The sequence below is a fragment of the Phyllostomus hastatus genome, unplaced genomic scaffold (assembly GCF_019186645.2).
Source record: "Phyllostomus hastatus isolate PE091 unplaced genomic scaffold, TTU_PhHast_1.1 phas_scaffold_78, whole genome shotgun sequence".
Taxonomy (NCBI): domain Eukaryota; kingdom Metazoa; phylum Chordata; class Mammalia; order Chiroptera; family Phyllostomidae; genus Phyllostomus; species Phyllostomus hastatus.
In genome coordinates this window covers 21,195,389-21,209,626 of record NW_025334041.1, presented here as the reverse complement: position 1 = coordinate 21,209,626, position 14,238 = coordinate 21,195,389, and the positions used below count along the sequence as shown (strand labels likewise).

At 34.5% G+C, this 14,238-nt stretch overlaps 1 protein-coding gene across 2 annotated transcripts in view; it reads right to left on the bottom strand.

Annotated features, from left to right (window-relative positions):
• The window catches only part of DGKB (diacylglycerol kinase beta), a 597,575-nt gene that overhangs the window by 436,332 nt on the left and 147,005 nt on the right, over positions 1-14,238 (bottom strand). For both annotated transcript variants that reach the window (XM_045827955.1, XM_045827954.1), the window contains exons 6-7: positions 12,993-13,133; positions 2,824-2,873 (exon numbers count right to left, since the gene is read on the bottom strand). In XM_045827955.1, the coding sequence (XP_045683911.1) occupies positions 2,824-2,873; positions 12,993-13,133 (191 nt within the window). The remainder of the gene's footprint in view (positions 1-2,823; positions 2,874-12,992; positions 13,134-14,238) is intronic.

Genomic DNA, 14,238 nt, shown 5'->3' with positions numbered 1-14,238 from the left:
CATGCTCACTCAAGGCATTTACTGCCTCCACTGACTAGTGCAGTAAAGTCGTCATTGTTCACACATGCACATTCCAGTCTGCTCTCCTTGGCTGCCAGGTTACATCAATGTCATGCAAATACTGTTATATTAACAATGGCTGGACTTTTCCTAGACAGACCTCACATATCAATCAGAAATTATTCTATTCAAATCTCTCAGCTAACATATGCAGTTAATATTCATAGAATCAAGATGGGAAAATGGTAGAGAGGTTTTCTGTTGGGGGATCATGGATCCATTTGATAAAAGCTACACTCCCTCTCTGCAGAAAAGACATAATCATGAAAATGTTATTTATGTAACAAAGGTTGCCCCAGAAATAATACAAACATGTGTGTTTATTTATTACAGATAGGAAAATTTTTAAACATAAATACCTCAGAATCATAGGTTAGAATTGTGTGTGTGTTACTAATCTTTCACCTACAATATTTTTGCTTACATAAGTCTTAGTGGTTTGGAATGGTTAAAGTCCCTGGGTATGCTTTTTAAAATAGAAACTATTTTTGGCAAACTAATATTACATAGTGTAATATTACATAGGTTTGTAATATTAGCTGTTATTGAACCTCTCTTAGGCTCAGTTTTTTATCAGTAAAAAATATTATTTTTAATGTTCTAATAATACCTAGTTAGTCCCTGGCTGGTGTGGCTCAGTGGATTGAGCACTGGCCTGTGGTTCGATTTGTAGTCAGGGCACATGTCTGGCTTGCAGGCCAGGTCCCCAGCAAGGGGAGTGTGAGAGGCAACCGATCCATGTATATCTCCCACACATTGATGTATTAAAAAAAATACCTAGTTTACAGAGCTGCTGCAAAGATTAAACATGCTATTATACAATATAAAAAGCAGTGATTTTTGTCTGTCATATTGCAAATGATTAGCGAACATTTATTAATAGTGTTAGCCATAGTGGTCATTTTTCAAAATATCAATTTTCCTCTATTTTTTGCCTTCAATATATAATGTGTCACACATTTAAATTTCTAAGACAAATGATATCAAAATATACAATTTCATCCTAATATTGAAGGAAATATATGAGGACAGTAATTTTTGTGGGAAAAAATCATAAAAAACAGTTTAATCATAAACAAATGTGTTTATCGCCAACCCATTGTTTAATATTGTAAATATAGTCACAAATATTACTAGTAATTTACTATAGGTTAACAAAAAATGGAGATCAAAAAAAGCATTTGATTCGATTTTCAAGTCAGCCTCCAACCTATGGCTCAAAGCCTAGCAAAGAAATTTCCTTATAATTTAATTAAAAAGAAACATTAAATAAAACAAATCTGAAGTGAAAACATAGTTTGCATTAGTGTAGTCAGAAGTGCTACAATAACCATACTGAAATATCTAGAAAAAAGTCTAAACTTCTAGTTGTGAAATGTCACCAGAAAATGAGCAAATGGATCATGTAGCTTAATATTCCTAAATAAAAAAATGAACACTAGACACGTAAAAGTAATAGCATGTGAAAATAGAGCCTTTTACATAAGAAATCCCACAGTTGTAACATCAATTCAGATTGGTGCTCATTTCCTCGAGCGGAACTATGTATTTGTATTGCTCTCTGGAGAAACTAATGCACCATTACACCACTCGGTGTTACAGAAGTGTGTCTCTAACTACTCTGCTTTGCCTGTGCAAGTCTGTTTGAGGTCTGCATTGGGAGGGACACCAGATGAAGAGAGAAACTCACTTCAGAAATAATGTTGTATTAAATATTTCAAAACATTTGGGGTTTTTTTTGAGGTAACTCTTCCCTCCAAAAGTTCCATAATCTGACACATACTCTTTTACTAATATTTAGTTAAATTTACGGGGGTGACACTGGTTAACAAAATTATACAGGTTTCAGATGCACAATTCTATAACACCTCATCTGTACACTGTGTTGTGTGTTCACCACCCCAAGTCAAGTTTTGATCCATCACCATTTATCTCCCTTTACACACTCCCACCCCTCCCACCCCCCTCCTCTATTCTCAACATTTCCTTTACAGAACAGGAAATACTGTAATATGTAAAATATATTATTAGCAAATATAAAGTATATTATTGGATGGAACCTGAGACAGATATACTTATGAGGCACTAATTGTGCAAAAGAACTAAGAGTGAAACTTCTCTTCTGAAAACTATAATGATTTGCATGTTAAAAATAAAATAAGCATGTAATCATTCCTTTCAGTTAAATCATATGGATATGGTGTTTTTCTCTGACTATTTTTTATAACTAAAGCTATAGCATGTGCAAGTTGCATTTAAAATTGGGTGAGACACTTTAAAAAGGGAAGTTTGTCAAAGCAACTTATAAATATATTTAGATATAAATAATTATACAGCATAAATAATTAAGAATACTTTCCACAAGTGGGAAAATAAAACAATTAAAATGAATACAATTTCTTTAAATTCTGCTTGTATTCTCAATATTTTCCATAGTTTCAAATCTTGCGACTATGTTTTTCTTTCTAGATCAATGTTTCTCAACTTTCTGATGTTTTATTCAAATAAAGTTGGAGCCTTTTTTACCTTCCAGTGCATAAAAAGTCACTTTTATGTGGTGAAATTATTCAATAGAACAATTGCAATCCTAACAGTTTCCTCAGATAACTCCTTTTCAAAAAGTCAGATGATAAAAATGCTATGTGAGTGCATGAAAATTGTATTATGTGTGTCTTCTATGATAATAGCTATAAATTTATTCATTGCATTTTTTTTTCAGAACTACTTCAAAATTTTCACAGAATATTTGAGGAAAAAAATTACCGAGCTGTCCAGGAAGCCATTCCCATCCGTGTCATAGAGGCGAAACATAACTAGAAATAAAAGATATATTGAAAAAAAGATTATAGGCTAGTAAGGTGAATGCTTATCATAAGGCATATTCTTCAAAAGCATATTTTCTAATAAAAACAAATACCAAGTCCCTCCCATCCTCAAGGCAATTGATTTGTGAGATCATTTCTCAAGCTAAATTGAAAGTGAATTAATCAATTAATAAAAATACTGGCAATCAGATATAATGTCCATCAATTTTCGTTATGTATCTAGAAAATATTACTAGTTATTCAAATTCTTTATTACAAGATCATTAAATGGAAACTCAAAAATAACAGAAGAAAAGCAATTCAGACATTCAGAGTCTGGATATTGCATGGCATAGTAGATAATAAAAATCAACTGAATCAGAGGACTGGAAATGAATTATAATTTGGAATTTACCATGCACTGTTATGTGAGCTTACTAAAACACTTTTCACTCTCTGTAAAATGAGAATAATCGCTTTGTCATAAGACACATATTTGCTGTGAAAGTCAAGTGCAGTGATACATACAAGTGCCTATCAAAAGTCGTAGGTCATGACACAAATGTAAGCCATGGTTTTGATTGATCCCCCCAGTACTGTGGGAAAGGAAGGATTAGTGCAGAATAAGGGGATTCTTTTGATGGAGGATGACAAAACATAAACTGTGTTATTGTCATGTCTATCATGGCATATTTATTTAAATCTGAGATGCAGTTCTATGGAGTAGCCACTCTTTGATCAAGGAAGGGAAAGAAGAGTGCTGGCTTTGTGGCAGTGAAGTCGGGAATGCGTGGTGGTAGAGTCTTCTGCTAGCCTGAGGATCCCCTGTGTAATTCACACACCGCCAGGAGACTGCGGAAGTGGCTGCAGGTGCCGTACTGAGTCACACAAAGAAGAATGATACAGCTGTAAAAACAGACAACTGGAAGTGAAGGTTTGTGTTGGGTTTGTATAATTTCTTGGAGAATCTTGATGTCTGAGGTCTATAATATTAAATAAGGACACTGGTAACGAGGAGGCATAATTATACAATGACCTTGATCATATATTTTATTTTTGTATCTAAAATCATGATTATAGCTCACCAAGTCTAAGGTCATTATTTATAAGATGCAAAACTGGTCTGCACATCACTAAAAGGAGAAAGTGCTGCCAATCTATCATATCCTATGTATGGTAAAATGCAAACAGTCTTTAAAGATTAAAATGCAAGGGGAAAGTGTGTACTGACTGAATAAAGGGAGAAAATAGGCTGGCTAAAAGACCTAAATGTCTTTATTTGCAAACCAGGATAATTGTTCTCTCATATACTCATCAAGTGAGAATAAAGTTCAGAAAGAAAGAACCTTACTTTCACGTGGATATTAGGCATTTCAAGATTTTCTAGTCCAGCAGAAAATGGTAAAAATATCTTCAGAAATGGCAAGATTTCTCACACCACTCAGAGAATGGGCTAATTACCAGGAACAAGGCAGGAACTTAGCAAAGCCACTATACTTTAGAATGAAAGATACTTGTACCTCTGGTAATCCTTAATGGCGTAAATGACTGCTAACCCACTTCACACAGCTCAGACACACGGAAACCCTGTGCTGGCAAACCTTGTTGGAAACGTGAACTCAAAGACATAACACATGAATGGGGTGCACTTGTAGGTAACCATCATTCACTTCGGCAGCATCTGACATTTCTTTCTGTGCTCTGAAAGCCACATTTTAGATACAAACCATAATCACAGCTGAAACACCAGATACATTTTCTTTACTAGCTTGAATTGAAGATTGAATTTACACACGACCTAGACTCTACCAATCAGAAGCACAAGCCCAGATGGTCAGATGCTAGTGACCCAGGAAAAAAGGAGCTGCTCAACCCATTCTGGTGATGGGGTCAGCAGCATCAGTGACTACAGAGAGAGCGTCCAGGGTCCTGGATGTGTCAGGGGTGCTGTCATTGACAGGGGCACTGTCTGAGCTCAGGGAGGCAGCGATGGATTTTCCCCCAGTTCGTAGTTGATGTGGTCCTTGTCCTAGGGAAGCAGCCTCCAAACCTAGTTTTCGCCTCTCCTAATGATTCTATGTGTCCCTCAATATCATTTTTAAATATTAATCTGCTTTATTAAGCAAGTTTAATTAAAAACTAATCTGTTTTGCTGTCTCCCTCCATGCTACTATAAACAAAACAATGGTTTTAAAAATAAGTGTATTATTGAAGTATTACTTATAATTTAATACTTTATCAAAGTAAACACACCAATGTATCTAGTTAGTCAAGTCAAGGAATAGAATATTACTAGCAGCAGAAATCCTCTCATGCTCCCCATCATTATTTCTCTGTCCATTTGCAAAATTAAACACTGTCTTGGATTTTATATGCATTCTTTTGATTTAAGCATCATTTACTACATGTCACATTTCTGATCTTCATCTGTATTGTTATGTGTAGTACTAACTCATTCACTTTCTTTGCTACCTATTAACCCAATGTATAAAAGCATCATAGTTTACTGATTTTATTTAGGTTGTCTCCGATTTGCTATTTCTAGTAATACTGGTGTTATTTCAAAAAATTCTAATATAAACCTCTTCTAAAAAGTGTGCTTAGATGAAAATTTGCCATTTGGCTACAAATCAGTAAAAGGAATGCTTTGATCATAGGATTTGCAAATGTTTACCTTTAGTAATATTCACAAACATTTCAAAACTGACTTGACCGAACCGAATTCTAAACAGTAGTCCATAAGAGTTTGAGTCTCTCTACACCCTCACCAGCATTGCGCATTACCACCCTAATTTAACACATTCTGGTTGAAGGTATAGTGAGCGGAATGCCACTGAGGTTTTAATGCCCACTTCCCTGGTTACTAGTGACAGTCAGCTAATTTTCGTACATTCATTTTCCAGAAAGACTTGGACTTTCCCAGGATATTCCAGAATCCTACCATTCCGGTTCTAGCCTTTCTGGATGCAATTTACATTAAGACCTACCGTCAGAACTGCCAACTAAGCTTTTTCCAGACACAAAATGGGGGATGTATTACAGTGGAAGAAGAAACAATACAGATAACCAATTATGCAAGTACTAGTACTGGGAAGAGAATGTTTATTTGCTCTGCTGTGCCGAAATTGTCATGCTTACCGTGTCCGTGTAAGTTAGGGGCAGTTTCTAGATTTCTCATTTCTAACTCTGTTCAACAACAGCTTTGTTTTAGAAATTCAGGTGCTGATTTTAAAATTTATATAAAAATAAAGAAAGACTTAAGATGCATAAAACAACCATAAAGGGAGAACAAATTTGGAAGATTTGCATTTACTGACTTCAAGAGTTTCTAATACCCAAGGGTAATCAAGACAGTGAAGTTTTGGCCAAAGGATAAACAAATAAAACAATGCAAGAAAACAAAGTCAAGATATAGAGCCACACACATAGGATGAACAGGATACTGAAATAGTTTAAGGGGATAGAGAATTCTTTTCAAAAGTTGACAAAGGAACAACTAGATAGATAGTCATTAAAAAAAGAACACTGACTCTTACTTCACATTAAACATAAACATTATGTCAAATGATTTTGAACTTTAAACTTTAACTTTTGAAAAATAAACTCTAATTTTATCATTATAGCTAAACTATAAAGATTCTAGAAGAAAATATAGGAAAATACCTTCACAACCTTAACCATCTAACATGAACCAACAATGACAAAAAATTAATAATAGGTAAATTAAACTTTATCAAAATTAAAACTCCTGTTCACCAAAAATAAGAAAATAAATAAGCCAGCCACAAACTTGAAGTGCATATATCTGACAAAGAACTTGTTTCCAGAATATATGAAAAAATCCTAAAGCTCAGTAATAAAATAACCAACAACCTAATTAACATAGAGGCAAAAAATTGAGCAGACACTTCAAAAAAGGAAGATATATGAATGATCAGTTATAACAAAGTGTTCAAAATCACCAATCATAAAGAAAATGAAAATTCAAACCACAGTTAGAGAGACCACCATATAGCTATTGAAACAAATCTGGAATTTTAATCTTTCCCTCCAAGGCCAGTCCACCAAAACTGCTCAGTTGTTCAGCCTCTCAGTTGTAATTGTAGGAATTTATAATTTAAAAACAGTGGCATGCCCTGGCTGGTATGCTCAGTGGATTGGGTTCACGCCTGAGAATCACTGGGCATCCATTTACATTCCCAGTCTAGGGCACGTGCCTGACTTGCATACCAGGTCCCCAGTAGGAGGCATGTGAGAGGCAACCACACATGTTGTTTCTCTCCCTCTTTTTCTCCCTCCCTTCCCCTCTCTAAAAATAAATATATAAAATCTTTTAAAAAATAAAATAAAGCCCTGGCTGGCATAGCTCAGTGGATTGAGCGCGGGCTGGGAACCAAAGTGTCCCAGGTTCAATTCCCAGCCAGGGTACATGTCTGGGTTGCAGGCCATAATCCCCAGCAACCTCACATTGATCTCTCTCTCTTTCTCTCTCTCCCCCTTCCCTCTCTAAAAATAAATAAATAAAATCTTTAAAAAATAAAAATAATAAAATAAAATAAAAACAGTGGCAAAAGCCAACCTCCTCTCTCCCAGATATTTGACCCATAAACATAACTTGTCCTGATAATTTCCTTAAATTTTTCAGATGTAAAAAACCAAAAAACATTGTGCGCAAATTTTCTAGTTGTTTCCAGTAAGAAACCTGGTCTAAGAACACTTAGTTCACTACTGCCTGAAGGAGAAGCCCTGCTGTGTTTTACATAATTATTTTCTAAACACATTAATAGGGGTTCACCACTGTCTATGAACCCTCTCTAATTCATGAAGGAAAAAGCTTGGACAACTTTACATTTTCATCAATAATAATAGCAAGAATAAAAATGTATACATATATAGAGCACTAAGTATTATATACTCTAAAGCTCACCAAGTCTAAATCAAGGATGAATGTTTTCTTTGGTTCTGGATAAGAGAGAAAAATTCTAGAATTTTAATTTTCAGAGTAAGTCTATTTCCCTAAATTAAAATTGTATTGGGGTCAAGAAAAATATGAAGTATTGAATATGCATATTTTCCTTAGCTTTCTATGGAAGTGCCACTAGAGACAGGCATTGAAGAGGCATAAAACCACAAACACAAAGAAAATGTGAAAGGAGAAAAGAACAACCAACTTTCAGATGCTGGATAAAAAGTGGAAACTGACTAAACCTGAGAAATATGAACTTATGCCAGTAGCACAGAAGAGGCAAAAATTTGCACAGAAGGGTAGTCAGTTGAAAATCGATTTGATAATCTTCACAAAAGGAAGTTAGACCCTCAAATGCTATGTGTCATACCTTGCACCTGATTAAAGAATGGATACAGAACACACGTTTCAAAACAAAAGTTTATGACTGGAGGAGATGGGAATTTCTTAGCTATGTAAAAACAGAGAAATTAATTATATAAGAAAAAGGCAACTTTTAATATTTTGGAAAATAAAAATTGGTTTTGATAAGCATGTAGAAACTCTCCCTTTTAAAACTATTATCTCAATAATATTGATTAATTTAATACCTATCATCAAACATTATAATAAGCTATTTCTTCTTAGTATTTAAAAGTAAAGTTAGGTGCAGGATCAAGTGAGCAAATAGATCTTATTTTGAAAACCAACATGATAAGGATATAGATTTTTAGGTGCAAAAATAATTTAAGCCCAATATTAAAATTATCCTGTCAACATGATAGCTTCCAAAGATGGGTACATGTTACAAAGTTACAAGCTACTTTAACCCACTTTTTCCCTATTTTTATGCTCATGTAATTATACTTTATATAGAAACAATTATGTGCCCACACATGAATTTGGTTAAAAGATCAGAGTGAAGGCATATTATACAATATTAAGGGTAATTCTTTATTTCTAGATTTTTTCTCTTCCAAAAATTAGCAGGTTTCTCTCTATTTTTCCTTGAATATTATTTTAATATACTCTGGTTTTTATAATTTGCATTTGTTATTGATATGAAAAGATTAATTAGGAATTTGTTCTTAAATATTAGAAAGTACTTTAAAAAGCATTTTCACTGGAAATTCTTTAATTCACATTTTTAAATCATTTTGTATGTTTCAAGATGTACTTAAACTTTAAGAGCAGAGGTGAAATAATTAGCTGATTAGTTTGTGATATATGAAATAATGGAGTAATATTTTCTTCTTTTTTCATGAGAAAAAATAATAAAAAACAATGAAACAAAGCTTCATAAAATAAACATAGAACTTATACAGTAAATCAGAAATCATGGGTTTTGGTCACAACTAGATGAACTGTTTGTATAATTAATACCCAGTCTCTCTGACCTTTTTTCTTTGACACTATGGGGAAGTTGACTAAATAACCTTTAAGTTGTTCTCTTCAGTGTTAAGCTTCAGTAATTCTGAGATTAATATTTCTCATAGTACTAACTAACATACAGGACAGTCTTCATTATCTCACATCAATTATCTATTTTGTGGTTGTTGTCCTATTGGTTTCTCTGTGGTGATATATTTTCAGTAAATGTAAGCTAACTGAATTGTTATTATAGTTAAGTCCTTGACAATATATAAACACTCATCCAAATGTACATATTATGTATTTTTAAGTCTCAGTATAAATAAATTAGTATTATTTCATGCCTTAAATATTTACATCACTTTCTCATCTTGATGTAAATATTGATGTAAATACTTACATCATCTTCTCATGTACCCATTAACTTTCACACAATTCCATTAAACTATCATTTCTGAGCATCAATCTGTGAAACACACACACGCAAACACATGCACACATGCACACACAAATCAGCTGCTAGGGTGGGAAGTTACACACAGTGCAAGGGCACAAGGAGAGAGAACCAAATAAATACAGTGAGGAGATGGGAATTCAAATCACAATATGAGCCTGCCCTGGATCTGATGGGCACCAGGAATGAACACCCACAACAAATACTCCTGATAAGCAAAGGCATGAAGGTGGAAAGGTTCAAGGTCTGTCTGATGACTGAAAAATAAATCCATTTGTGCAGTGTGGGCCAGTCAAAGCCAAATGCAACACTGCCAGGTTAGGCTGGGATCAAATTGTGGAGCCAGATCAGTTTATGGATGCCAAGTTAAGGGTTTGATTTTGCATATTACTCAGTAAGGAGCTATCAAAAGAACACTTATCCCCAGTCAGAAGAGAAATAGGAAAGAATAGACTAAATGTTGGCAAATTTTAGGTAACGTGAGAGGTAGGCACAAGAATTTAAACTTTATATGTGAGAGGATGATTAAGCTGTCAGGTGTTTGAAAAAAGAAAGCCTCCAAATGAACTTTTAACTAAAAGAAGTTGATGACCAGAGGAACACTGAAGACTGGTTGAGGTTAATCCATAGAATTATATTTAGATAGCTTTATAAATCTCTACAACCTCAGTATAGGAGCAAATATATTGCATGCCTGAAACTAAGTAGGAAAGAATGGTTGGCCTCGTAGACTATGGGGTCGGTCTCTGTTTGACAGAATAGGAGGCAAAAAAAGCCACAGGCAAATTCAGAAGAGTGAAATGATTAAGAGATAAGAATTCTAAACTTTTGTTTCACCTCACAGACAATTATGTAGACTAAAATACATGAAGAAATTTAAGTGAGCAAATATTAGTTCATTTAATTCTCATAGCAAGCATATGAGAGATATTTTGATTACAATTTTACAGATGTGGAAACTGAAGTGTAATGTGTTATTTTTGTTTGTTTGTTTTTTAATATGCCCACGTCACTCAAATGGGAAGTATCAATGCTATGATGCATGTGATTAGGGAAATCAAGACCCAAATTGAGCCTTGACCTGCAAAAGTTAATTATTTTAGGTGCTTCATCATATCTATTTCTGTGTTCATTTTAATTATTTTTCTTCTTTTGTTTCCTCTAGTTTATATTATATTTAATAAGTCATAACTATTTTGGAAATAAATACCTATTAAGAACCATTTAATTTCTTTAAAGTCTTACTAAAAATTTTTTAAAATCTGTAATTATAAAAGAATGCACGAATGTTAGAAATGTATCAATCTGCAATTATAGCAAAATTAAAATGTATAGAACTGAACATTGTTAAGAAAGTGGGTGAGGGGAATGGATTTTGATTTAATTGATGTAGGAAAGGGCCAGGCATTGGCCTTTAAAATTAAATATAAGTTCCAGGTAATCAAGGACGACCTTAAGGTCCTCCAAAGGAGAGGAGAGGAGAGAAGAGATAGCTGGGACACAGGGATGCCTTAATGTGCTTCTGAGGTTGAAATTCATTCACCTTGAAGATTCCAGCAAAAATCACAGTAATAGTGCCAGGCCATAACAAGTCTGCCTATGGAAAGAGTCTGAAGAAATGTTTAAGAAAAAAAAGGAATACAACTAAATCTTGTGAAAGCTTAAAAAAGAGTTTGAAAATACACAGACAGAATGGAGGGAAGGGGGTTGGTAACACTTGAGGCAGGTAGTAGAAGGTCAGGTTTGACCTGATTCACCAAGTGTTTTTGAATGACCTGTGGGTAAGCGTTCCGTCTGTAATTGTGGACAAAGCCAGTTGTTCATTCACAGGCAAAAATTGAGAACTTGAAAGCATGCCTCTTAGGAATTCTAGCTTTAAAAGATACTTCTCATTGACCTAAAATAATTAAGCTGCTACACAAAGACCACATTGGGGAGGCAGGATGGTGCCTTCATTCAGTCTCAGAGCTGGGAAAAAAATGCCTTTGTATTTCCAAAATCATCACTAACATGGTCCTGATAACACCTGAGCAAACTTTTTCTCTGGCTGTAACTTCAATAGAAATTCACTGAACATTAATATTTATTTTGGAAGGAGAGAGATTTCTGTAAGTTCTTAGGAATACAAATAAATCTTGAAATGCAAATATTCAACATTTAGGAATGATAAATATTTATTTAAAGAGTAATGTCAATACATCTTATTCATAAGCAGATGTGACCTGAATAATCGTATTATAGAAAATTCTTTACTAGTGAGAAAAATTTCATCAATAGTTTACTATTAAGTTTAATTAAACATACTTCCTAATTATAATTCTGAGACATGACAATGTATTGGCTTTAGAAATGTCACATTTAGGATTCATTACCTTCACTATCATTTCAGCAGCCAATTTTTTAAATTCATTTTAATAATAGCCAATATAATCAAGTTAATCAGATTGCTGAACAAACCACCAGTTCTAGAGTTAGCAAGGGCTATGGAGACAGAATAGATTGCTAAATAAATGATCATCTTGGCTCACGAGTTAATGTTTAAAAACCATTTTCTTGTATTGCAATGAGTACTGTTTGCCACCAGAGAGAGCTCAATGACTATATTTTATAAGTGAGAGCAATTTTTTTTTCCTTTCAATTAGACAGAAATCCTCTATTGGAAATTCCTGCTACATCATAAAAGAAGCAAACAGTAGCTATTATTTAATTATTGATAATATCCAGAGTCAGCTTCTATAAATGAAACTCTCATGTTCGATATTTAAGAAATCATTTGTTCCTGTCAAAGAAAGTGGAAAAAGGACTCATGGACATGGACAGTAGTGTGGTGATTGCTGGGGGCAGCGGGGGAGGCATTAAGGGACTAAATAGTAATGAAAAAAAAATACAATATAGATTAATTTTTTTTTTAAAAGAGAAAGTGTTAGGGCAAAACTTTTAAGAAAGATTTTCAAGGGAGAAAGGCTTGTGCTGTAATGCGAACCCTCTTGCTGACTAACAGAAAGACTTCCTCATGTCCTAGAAATATTTTGTTCCTTTTTCAAAATAATTCAAAGTATACTTTCCAATATCATCTTGTTATCAAACTTAGCAACATTTTTTTAAAAAAGCCATTTATTAGACAAACATGTTCAAGAAATACTGGATAATAGATTAAATTTGATGAATTGCCTGAAATCAATCAATATTATTAATATACTTTGATTTTTCAATTGCAGTAATTTTTATTATGCACCAAGATCCCTTTATTTAAGGAAAATTGAGATAATCATAGTAGATACAGTTTTAAGTTAATCAATTTTCAGTCCCTTTCCCTAACCCCAAACTGTGATGAGGAATGAAACACAGAGACACATACACTCCAGTTTGTCCTCAGGTCGTCCTCTTTCCAGGAGGGACAGGTAACAGACGATGTCCTTCAGATGGATTACTTCAGGGGAACACGTGTTTGCAGGGGAAGTACGAGGGGGTGTGATGGCGCCTTTGTTCATTCTCAGACCTGAAACAAAAATACTTGTCTTTATATTCTGAAAAGTATTCAGTGTTTAAAAAATAAAACAACAACAACAACAAATAGGGAGTTAAGCACAGCCCGTGCAGAGAGCTGGATATTTCCATAGGATGACCAAACTTTCGGAGCGCCAGTGCAGCAGAGTCAGACATCCTGTACGGACTGTTGTGAACAATGCAGTTTCTGGCTTTTGATGACAGAGGACCACTCTGGCTGCCTAATGCAGAGTTTTAGGATCAGGGCCCCATTGCACAGGCTGAGTCCGCAGGCAGATTTGAACATACCAGGAACCACTTCCCTATTCCACCTGTCTCTGCTTTAGGCAGCCACAGCTATAAATCAGCTGGGAAGATACATAAAATTGGCTGTTTATTAAAAAAAGAAAAACTGAGAAAGAACTTTGGGTCTGTCACAACATGATTTATTCAGGGCTCATTCATTCATAAAAATATTTATGCCATATATTTGCCAGCACCATGAATAAGACATCCTTTTTGCTGTCAAGGAATCTGCCCATAAGAGTGAAAGGGACAGAAACAAAAATCTGGATATCTGGACAGGCATTTCGGTAGAGAGCTAACAACACACGACTGAAGTTTATTTTATACGGCCCACACTTACTCTCTAAAATTCATTCACTGTGCTTATTCCAAGACAAGGGTCGAGAACTTTAATGTTCACAACAGTTGATGATTGCATATTATCTGTCTGGTGATAATCAAACTGTAACTTGTTCTCAATAAATGGTACCTTCCATCTTATACAGAAGCCTCTGAAACCAGATCGCATGTACCGGATAAGACCTGAAGGAAAACCCCAATTATCCTTTGAGGTAGATCTGGCAACCTCACAGGTGTTCGGATGAGCTTGCTAATGGGCTGAATGCCTACCATGTTCCTAATCAACCAGGAGTCACTTGAATAGACCAAATAATCCCAACCAAATACAGTTCTACAAGCTGGCCATTCCTTAGTGCTCATCTACCTGATCACGCCCTTGCCCTGTTCTACTCCCTTTGATGTATATTTCAGATTCAACAACTATTATCTCTTCCATTCATCTCAAGATAGCCAGCAGATTACTTAATGCATTA